The 10174-nt window shown below is 58.0% G+C and overlaps 1 protein-coding gene across 1 annotated transcript; it reads right to left on the bottom strand.

The window, feature by feature from the left end:
- Nucleotides 1-5473: 5473 nt before the first annotated feature.
- Nucleotides 5474-9901, bottom strand: YPEL4 (yippee like 4). The gene is made up of 5 exons (XM_004714907.2): nt 9722-9901; nt 7247-7571; nt 7116-7159; nt 6652-6760; nt 5474-6470 (listed from the first exon to the last, which is right to left on the bottom strand). The coding sequence occupies exons 2-5, from the start codon at nt 7385-7387 to the stop codon at nt 6381-6383; spliced, it is 384 nt and encodes a 127-aa protein (XP_004714964.1). The 5' UTR covers nt 7388-7571; nt 9722-9901; the 3' UTR covers nt 5474-6380.
- Between the last annotated feature and the right edge of the window lie 273 nt (nt 9902-10174).

The raw sequence follows: 10174 nt of genomic DNA, 5'->3' as shown, positions 1-10174 counted from the left end.
AGGCCGGGGCAGAGAAAGAGCCCGGGAAGAAGGTGGCGGGCACGGAACGCCTCGGAGAGCAGTGTGTAGTGTCGCGAGCGCCCAAGGGTAACGCCGCCGGCTTTCGGGGTGCTTGGGGCTCGGCGGAGGGGGGCGGTGGTCTGGGCGCTTTCTCTCCCTCCTCTTTCTCCACCGGTGGGCATCCCTCCTGGGGGGTCCCTCTCGGAGCAAACTGTCGCTGCGAAGTTCTCGCCCTGTCATTTTGCTGCGGGGGGTGTGGCGGGGAAGGGCCGGGGTGGGGGGCGGGCCGGAGGAGCACCCCGAAGCTGGACCATCTGTGTGCCTGGGCATGTGCGCTAGCGTTCCGAAGACGGGCGGGCGTGTTCCCAGGGCGACCCAGCGACCGAGGCAGAGCCGGGAGTTGCGCGGCCGGAGAAGTTGTGGGGTGAGTGGGTACGGCTCCGAGGTCCGCCCCTGAGCTCCGAGTTGCGGGGTGCTGGGGGAGGGTGTGCCGGGATGTGGGGGGAGCCTCGCGCGCGCCCGGTGCACTTCTGGCTCTGGAGGGCAAGTGTGTGATGAGGGCCTGAGTTGGGCGGCAAGTATGGCGAGAGTTCGTGTGTGTGGGTGTGTGGTCCAGCCTCGAGGTGTTGGTATGTGGGAGGGGGAAGCACAGTTGGGTGTTGAGAGGGAGCGCCCCCCGCTTCCCAGCTGCCCCCCGCCCCCGGCCCATCCCATTCACAGAACATGGCTTTCAGGACCCTCCTGGTCTCCTCCTCCGGTCGCCATGGCTGCGGGCAGAGGGTGGGAGGAGACAGTCGGGGCCAGCCCCCTGCCCCGCTGCTCTCGCTAACCCTCCACCTGCCCTTTCTCTCCCTTCCACAGGCTGGGCCCCATCTCCTGCTGCTCTGGGGGGCAGGGGCCGGAAGATGGTGGCCAATGAGGAGGGGGAGTGGAGAGAATTTGAGCCGGGCCTCCCCTCCCCCATTTCCTCCTCGATCTCGACACCCGCTTGGGGAAGGAGCTGGGGGATGGCTCCTGGGCCCAAGGTGGGGGAGGGGCCCTGCTGGCTGGTGAATTTCCCGGCCTGCTCCTAAGGACAGAGTTGGGTCGGTGAGTCGACAGAGGGGGATCTTGGTCCTAGCCCCTTCTGTCTTCTTGCAGGGGCGGGGGTGGGGGGCTTGAGAAAAAGAGCTGGGAACTCCTTGGGGAAGTCTTGAAGCCTGCTGGGCAGCCTTGCCTCGCTGCCTCCTGTTGGCCGGATCCATTTCCCAGCTGGCACCGGTTTGCCCAACCCCAGGAGCAGAGGCCTGGACACTGACCCCAGCAAGGCCTTCGTTTCCGCCTTTTAGAACTGTGCACGCTGTGGGCCGGGGCTCTTGTTTGCAGGACACAGGAACCCACTCTGCCTGGGAAGGCGGGAGAACCTCTCCTGTTTCCTGAGACGGAGTGGGGTGGGGGAGAGAGGGGAAGCCCAGAGTAAGAGCACCCGACTGAAATGCTGCCCTCCGCCCTTCTGTGGGGAGGGCTTCTCCTGGGGACCATCAGGGGATAGTACGCCTCAGCACTCACCCCCACAGCCGCTGTCTCTCTGGGCTACCTCTTAGGAGTGGGGTGCTCACCTTTCCCCAGCGCAGAACTGGAACTGAGTCTTGGGGCCACTGCCCAGTGGCTCGAGTACTCCCAGCCCTGGACTTTTGGGTATACAGGTGACCCTCCAGGGTAGCCTCCTGGTCTTTAAAAAATTGGGCTCTGGTTGTTGTGCCTGTGCTTCAGGCTGTTAGTTTAAGAAGGTTGGTGGGTGGTGGTGGAGTGGGGGAGGCTCAGGAGGAGAAGTGAAAGGGGCCCTGGGTAGGACCTCAAGTGACTCTGGTTTTATTTGCCCAGCCAACAAAAGCCTACCCCAACTCTGAACTAGAGGGAAGCAGCCTCCCTCTTCTGTCTCAGGCAATTCATAAAAGGCTGTCTAGACTTCCAGCAGGAGACCCTTGGGTGGGACTTCTCCATTGGATCGGGAACCTTCTCTCCTGCCCCCTGGGGGCCTGGGACCACACCCACCCACCCCTGGCCCTGGAGTTTCAGCTTAGATTGCCCCTTTGAGGCCCAAGGTCCCCTTCATCTATACTAAAGGAGCGAGTTCTCGAGTTGGGAAGAATTGAAGACTCTTGTCCTGGCCAGCAAGCTTTCTAGAAGAGAGACTGGCAGAAATGCAGGTGTAGCTAGAGGCTCAAACAAGGGTACCCCCGACTGTTTTTACCAGCCACCTGCTGTGGGGATTGAGCACCAACTTCAAGGTATTCATTGGCTTGCCTTCCTGAACCCTGTCTGCTCCCCCTCCCCCCTGCCCCAAACTTCAAAGCACAAGGCTCTTCTCTGTGTGGGCGGAAGGGGTGAAGAAGGCTTGCAAAAGAATGCAGAGAAGATAGGGCCAATACCAAGAAAGGACTGGAAGGGAGGGGGTCTGGAGTGAGGATGAATGGGGGCAGAGGGAGGCCCAGGGGCCCAGGGAAGGGGTGAGGAGGCAGAGCCGGCCGCCTCTGCTGCTGGCCAGAGCTCTTTTCACATTGTGCTACTGTCTGCACCGATCACTAGCAGTGCAATGTTAAAAGGGCATTGGCCGGGTAGTGCTACCCAGCGTTGGCTGCCTCCTCGGGGGTGACTTCCTTGACCATCTGGCTACCAATCCTTGAGCCAGGTGGTGATCTTCGGAGTCCAGTAGTATTTAGTACTAATCACTCAACATTGATATAGCTGCTTCCACATGCTGCACACGTTTGACACTGCGTCCCTCGTGGCCCCCTCATAATTGTCAGAGGTGAAATCAACTCCAGAAAATAGTGCCTAGATCTAATCAAAAGAGTACCAGCTCACCTGTCTGGTCTGTTTTTGTTTTGTAGACCCATGTGGGGAGGTTAAGTGGGCCTTTTCTTCTTGGGAAATCCCTTGGTGCAGATAGTTAACAAGCTTGGCTGCATCCCAAAAGCTTGGGACAACTCAGGCCTCTCAGAAAAAGAGCCTGACCATCTATTGCCCCCGCATCCTGTGAAAAGGGGCTCAGTCCTTGAAAAACCCCGCCACACACTTCTGACACACGGGGTTCGACACGGGGGTTTCGAACGCCTGGTGAATGGTTTTGTTTCTGGGAGGTGCCCTGATCTGCGGAGTGGAAAGTTTCGAATGTTATCTGCTGCTTCTAGGAGGGCACCCTCCAGTCCCAAGCCTTGAAGGACAGGAGTTGTGGCCTGTTAGTCAAAGGGGACACCCGGTTTCCAAACTCGGCCTGGGTTGGAGGATGAGTGGAGGGGATTGGAGAATCCCTGGGCCTAGAGTATACCTCCTTAGATAGGATGCACAGGGAAATGGCTAATCCACAAGGACCCATCCCCAGGGAGAAGCCCTTCCCTGCCTCTCGGGATTTTGCCAAGGCCCATTGCTCCTCCACCTGTCATCCCTAACCTTGCTGGTCACAGGGTACTTGATGTTTCTGGAAGGTTCACCTGCCTGCATATCTATCTGTAAGTTAGACTGGGGCTGCCCATGGCTTGATCTATGCTTCAAAGATTAAGCTCAAACTCTGGATCCCATGCCAGAGAATGGTCCTTCCAAAGGAGCTTAGGAGGAACTTGAGGACAGTGACACCACTGCCTTCTTAGTCTCCCAGAGTTCTTGGTTTCTTAAGATAGTGGATCAAGGAAGAGCAGCTAGTTTGGGGCTGATTTCCAAGGACAGTTTAGGGTTGAAGACAACCTCCCCCACTTGGGTCAGCATGGAGGCTGAGAAGAACAGGGCTTCTGGCCCCATGCTGGAGCCCACAAGAAAGATGTAGGCTTCCCCCGTTGGGTAAAGCAGACACTGAAGGATGGGATAGGCCACTGTCCCTGAGACCTTTTGGGTGAGAGGTAACATCCCCCAAACAAAAAAAAACCTTTGAGGCTTTGAGTCAGTTCCTTAACAGGGTTCCCGAAACTGCAATGCTGTGTTTCTACCACGAGCCACTGGCCGGGTCAAACCTCTGTCCTTTAGTAGCTGTTAAATAACCACTGCCTGCACCCCCAGGGGCTCCTTACTACCCCAGGGATGGAATCTGGGTTCCCTAAATTGGTTTCTGACAGCTCCCTGTCTCCTATTTTGTCTCTTGTCTCTCCTCACCGCCATGGCACCTACACTGCAGCCTTAGGGAACTTAGTGTTTTCTCCCTCAAATGGACTAGCTTGCCTTTGACTTACACGCAGTTCCTTGTGCCTGAGACACTCCCCCACTTAGCACTTGGCAGTCTGGCTTCTCCTAGGCCAGTCTTCCCTTTTGAGATGCCTTCACATCTGAACTCAGATCCTCTCCTCTGAGCTCCCACACTGAAAGTCCCTGCCCAGACTCAAATGGACTTGGCTCTAAGGATCAACCCTACTGGAATTGCCTGCCCATCGTCACCATGAGCCCCACGAAGTCAGGTTTCACTTACCCTGGCTTCCTTCGCCAGTGCTCTACCTAATGCCTGGCAAGTAAGCAGCACTCTCATTGAGTTGATACCAACTCATAGCAACCCTGTAGCACGGTAGCATTGCCCCTTGGGGTTTCCAAGACTAACTTTTAATGGGAGTAGAAAGCTTCGTTGTTCTCCCAGGAAGTGGCTGCTGTTTTCAAATTGTTACACTATACAGCTGGGTTTCCCTAGCAATTAGCAGGGGTTCTAGATACAATTGTATCAAGGAGTGAATCTGAATAACAACTTCGCTTACCGCGCAAGGTTTTTAAGCAATGTGTGCCCCTCCCCACGCAGGTGCCCAAGACCCAACAGTAAAAAGGATTTTTATTTCACTGCCCCCAAAATGCCCTTGGCTCTAGATTGTATTGATGCTGCAATTTCGAGCTGTTTTGTTGCACTTATCAACTGCCAGCGCAGTGCCTTGGCTGATTGATTTTTCTTTTAGCCTGAGTTTGGCCAGGAGCTGACACAAACATTACAGACCAGGCTGAAACGCAGTCATACCCAAGGAAACTTCTGAGACGTTTCCTCCTGCTGCCCAGTCCTGGATCCAGGCACACATTGATTCATTGTCAAGGGTTCCAAGCTTCAGCTGGAACATACCTCACAAAACTCATTCTTACTAAGCAAAAGCTCACCTGAATGCCCATCACAGCAAAAAAAAAAAAGGTGGCCCTGGATGGCACAATCCAGCCATTCACTGAATGGTGCGGTTCCTAGTGGTGCACAAGAAAGGCCTGGCAATATGCCTCTGGGTTTCTAAAGCGAGGCTGTCAATTCCATTCTGTCTCCTGGACACTTTGTGTTCACAGAGTATAACTGTGCACCTTTACTCGCTGGGATTGCCACGAGTTGGAATTGACTAAACTGGACTGCCTTTTGATGTGTTTTATAAAAGCGCAAGTGTGTGGGGGGGGTGTTGTCTTAAAAAGTTACTCTGCTGCCCTCTTGTGGTAAGAGGGCAGGGAGGCCAGGACGGGACTGCAGGAGGAAGAAAAGTCAGAGGACAGCTCCTCAAGGTTGCTTTTCCCCTTTTTATTAAAAATAGACCCAAACATTTTATGTATCATACAAAAGTATCATTCGCTGGTGGCAGCCACGGGAAAGACCGGCCCCGTAGCACTGATTCTCCCTTTTTCCCTCCAGGGAGCAGTGGCAGGGCCTGGGAATGTCCACCAGGACTGCCTGCTCTGGGACAGCCAACACAGGTGGGGGGCGGGCACTTCCCCGGGGCAGTCTCCTCTGTCCCACAGCACAGATTAGCTACTCAAAGTGCCTTTTTAGTGCCAAGATCAACTACCAAGTGGCGTGAAATGGAAACCCCTCTGAGCCTTTTTATGTTTTCCCAGAATCTGGGATTGTGATTTCTCCTTCCACCCCCAAGTCCTCCTGCGACCTACTGACTGGGGGTGGGGTGGGAAACTCTTCCCCTTCTGTGGGAGTCTGGGCCCTCCTGGTGTCTGAGGCCCACATGCCATTGGAACCCAAGCGTTTCCTCATCTGCTATTCTCCTGTGGCCGGGGTCCTACCGGCCCTGTGAGCCAAGGTTGTCCTCTGTTCTGTCAAGAGCTGGTGAGGCAAAAGCTGACTCCTCCCCTGGCCGCCTCTGCCTGAGTACACCTGGTCACTGCCTTAATATTCCGGACCTTGGGGTCCCATAGCCACCCCTTTTCTCCCCCGGTCTGTGTCTCCCTGATGGCCGCCCACCCCTGAGCCTTGAACACCCCTGGGATACTCCAAGCCCCTTTTCTGCAAGGGGTCTGGTAGTGATGAGGTGAGGGCAGGGGAGGGGCTGATTGGAGCCGGGTTTCCCCCAGGGGTGGACAGTACTCATGCTGGTATGGACAGCTTGGCAGGACCAGGGGGCATGTGAGAGGGAGGATGGGGCATGCGGAGGAAGGGCATAGCCTGCTTGAGCCCCTCAGTCCCAGCCGTTGTCCTTTACCATGTGGGACATTTCAATGATGTACTTCCCTTCCTTGTACTTCTGGCTCGTCTCAAATGCTTGTTCCTGGTGGAGGGGGAAGCAGTGATGGTTGGACACAGCAGCCCTCTTGCCCCTTAGATGGCCTCTGTGCCAAGTGCCCCCAAGCCAGCAGTGAGCTTGCCCTTCAAACCACGCAAAGACCTGACTGGTGGCCACAGGTGGCCCTGGAGAAACAGAGGACAGGCCCTGCTCCTTGGGTACTCACATATTTCCAGCCCAACGTGGTTTTGCAGCTCTCACAGAAAATATCAGCTACCGAGTGGAGCCCCGTGAGCAGGAGGCGCTGTTCAGCTGGCCCGCAGCCCACGTTGACCCTGTCTCAGGAAACAGGAAGGACCCAGCACCCGGTGGGGAGGGGGCTCGATCAGTCCAGTGCCCCCAACAGCCCTTTGGAAGTCCTGTCTGGAGAGAGCTCAACCACCCCATCTCTGGGTGCCTGGCAACACCGGCCTTGGTGGTCTGCCCCTCTGTGAGCTGCGCACCTGCAGAAACTGTCCAGAGCACCCACCCCAGTAAGCTGCAGGTGGATTTTCAGAGCCCCTTTGGCAAGAGGGGTGGCCAAAGGAGAAGATGCAAGATTCTGACCTGGTGGCCTAGCTCCCCATCTCTACCAAAGAAGACACCCCATGCACACACCACACACATGCCCAAAGAAGGCGGGAGACTCACACTGAGTTAAACAGGTACGCTCGGCCATGGCTCCCTTGAAAGGACTGTGGAGATGGAGAGGAGGCTTTGTTAGCGCCCCAGCTCCTTGTGAGAGAGCAAAAACGGGAGTGGCGGTCCCCCACCTAGCGTACCTTGGAAATAAGCTCATCGTGTTTGGCCAGGTGCGCACGGCAGTGGACGCAGCTGTAAGTTCGGTGGCAGCGGGGTAGGTAGCTGCGGAAAGTCTTGGTGGGGAGGCAGGCAGCGCCCGGGCCGGGGTCGCAGCTGGGCATGACAGGTTGGAGCGCGATGCCTTGGCGGGCTGGAGGGGCTGGCGCCGTGCAGCCCCCACACAGACGATCGCAGGTGAAGCAGCGGAGCAGGTTGGCTAGAGCCGTGTTTCAGGGCAGGAGAAATGTGGGGGGGCTGCCCGGCCAGGGCCCCCCCAGACGAGAACCAGACAGAAAAGGGAATCACCTGGGAAGAGGGAGAGGCGCATCAGGAGAGCAGAGGACCTTGCGAGAATCTTCTCTTAAGGGGTGAAGCGGAGGCTCAGGCACTTTCCCCCTACTTCCTAACCCCATCCTGGCACCCTCCCCAGCACCCAGTGGCACTGGGTCTCCAGGCTGCCTGGATTCCAGTTCTGCTTTGGCCAGCCTGGCAGTGGCTCCAGGCTGCCAGTGCCATAGCCAGAGAGCTGGTGTCTTGCCCTCCTGGGGCTGTAGCAGCCTCCACCGTTTTCCACTGAGAGCAGTCTGTTGGCACAAAGGCTGCCATGGGAGCCACGTCACTGCAAGTGCCCTCTCCTTGGAGTTCAGCTCATCCATGAGGCATTGCGCTGCATAGGCAGTGATGGGACTGGTCACCAGGCCCAAGGCCTTGGAAGAATTGGGGTGCCTGGTGATTTGCATATGCAGCCCGGCTGGCCCTTCACACATTTGTATGGGAAGGACAGACAGGTACACACTGCCTAGGCCCTTCCTTGCCTGGGGAGCAGGGGGCTGCGTGCTGGGACTCTGCTAGAACTTTAAGGATGTCTCCATGGATGAAGAGCCTCATGTGGCCGTTCCCGAATCCCGTGCCTTGGGCCACTCAGTCCAGTCCAGCAGAAGCGCCAGGCAGCCTGAGCAGCCTCTGGGCTCTCTTGCACTTTCTACTGCCCTCTGCTAACAGTGGCTTTTGTCCTGGGTCAAGGGCTTAGGTAGCCAGCCGCCCTGCAGAGACATCTTTCCTTCCCACAAATCTGCCTGAGCTAGAACCAATGAGTGAGTCAGGTCTCCAGGGCCAGGCAAGTGCCAGAGGGGCCTCCACTGTGAATAGGAGCAGCTGATTTCCAGAAGCTGTGCTTTGGAGTTCCGGGCAGAGAATAGTATTCCCACCTTCTTCCGAGCCCTAGCACCAACAGCAGTGACTGCTGGTGACTGAAGTGCACAGCCTTGCTGGTGCTCATGTGGGATCTTGAAGAGGTGGCTGGGGGCAGAGGATAAGAAGGGAAGTGGTTCTCTGGTGGCTCTGATAAGCAGGGGAGTGTAGTTTTCTTCTGGGGCTTTCTGACCCATGATGGAAAACCCAAGTCTGGTTGGCAGCTGGGTGCTCCGACAAGGCACCACTAGACCAGTATGCCTAAGAAGACACAGTGCCGTGCTGATGAGCCTGGGCAGACGGCCCTCTCCTCCTCCTGCCCTCTGCAGTGGCCATCAGCCGGGGTCCAGGCAGCCCCACTCCACTGAAGCCCCTGGAGAGACCATCTTCAGCTTCTGGCCTCCCCCACTGACAGGACCCCAGTTAGGCACCTTGGGCTGATTCAGGGTGACATTGGGGTCTGGCGGCAGGGGAACCACCAGCCCACATCCACTTCAGCTTGGCCTGCGAGCTCCTCTGGGATCTGCACCCCAAGCAACACCTTCGTCCAGGGTGGGGACAGGGGCCGCTCCAGGTGCTAGCCCCTGGGGCTCTCTCGGGGCGGCACGCCTCCCTCCCACCCCCAACCCTCCACCTCCACTCCTCCCTGCCAAGCCCCGGAGAGGCTGCCTGGAAGGCCAAGCAAGCTCAGAAGGGGATTAGGGGCCATTTCTTTTCCCCCGGAGAAGCAAGGTAGGCAAAGGACTGGGAGACAACAAAGGCTTGCTAAACGCTGGGGGTGCGGGGGCGGTGGGGAGTGGACCCCGCACGGAGACGGGGGAGACTGGGGGAGGGGAGCGTCGAGGCTTCGGCAGCGCTGCCAGCTGAGGCGCCGAGGCGGAGGCTGGAGGAACCAGGTGCGAATCCCGTGCCTCCCAGAAAAAAAGCAAAGGGAGGGGGGGGCATCTGCTCCCCACGGATCTGCTCGGAGGCTCCGGCCCCCTCCCGCCTCCCGGGCTGGCGTGGTCCGGTCCAAACCCCGAGCAGCGCAGTCAGCTTCCCGGGCGGGCTTCGGGGGTCTGCACCAATGACGCCTGCTGCCGCCGTCGCCGAAGTTACCGGGAAAGAAGTGCGGGAGCTTGCAGCTTGGAGAAGGATGGAGGCAGCGGGGAGGGGAAGGGAGGGCCGAGGGTGGGGGCATGCCGCTTTTTGCCGAGGGGAGCAAGCAACGCGCAGCCCGCGGAGGACATTTGCCAAAGGGGGTGGGGGGTGGGCTGGCCCCTCACCTTGCGGTCTGCTCCCGAGATCTCCGTCTATCTCCCTCTCTCTCAATCTCTCAGCTCACTCTTCTCGCTTCTCTTTCTGCTCCTTCAATGGGGGAGGGGGAGGGATAGGGGACTAGTTAGGGGCTTCAAGACGGGGCGGGGGGGCGGTTGCCAAGCTGACCAGCTGCTGGGGGGCCAGAGGTTGCCTCTGGTTCTGAGCCTCGGTCTGTGGGTGAATGTGGCTGTGTGTTGTGGAACTGCATCATAACACTGTGAGTCATCCGCCCCCCCCCCTTCACCTCCCACGTCAGAGCAGGGCTGGGAGACACAGAAGGCAGGGAGGAAGGGAGGGGGCTGGGGGGATGATGCAAGGGACAGGAGGGCCGGAGGAGAGGCAGGTGGCTGAGGAGAGAGCCTGTGGGGAGGATCGGGCTGGCTGGGGATGGAAGAAAGGTGGCCAGGGGGGGTGAAGGC

Source organism: Echinops telfairi, unplaced genomic scaffold, assembly GCF_000313985.2.
Source record: "Echinops telfairi isolate 266 unplaced genomic scaffold, ASM31398v2 ScPeMD7_7416;HRSCAF=8454, whole genome shotgun sequence".
In the NCBI taxonomy this organism is placed as follows: domain Eukaryota; kingdom Metazoa; phylum Chordata; class Mammalia; order Afrosoricida; family Tenrecidae; genus Echinops; species Echinops telfairi.
This window is presented reverse-complemented; position numbering and strand designations above follow the sequence as displayed.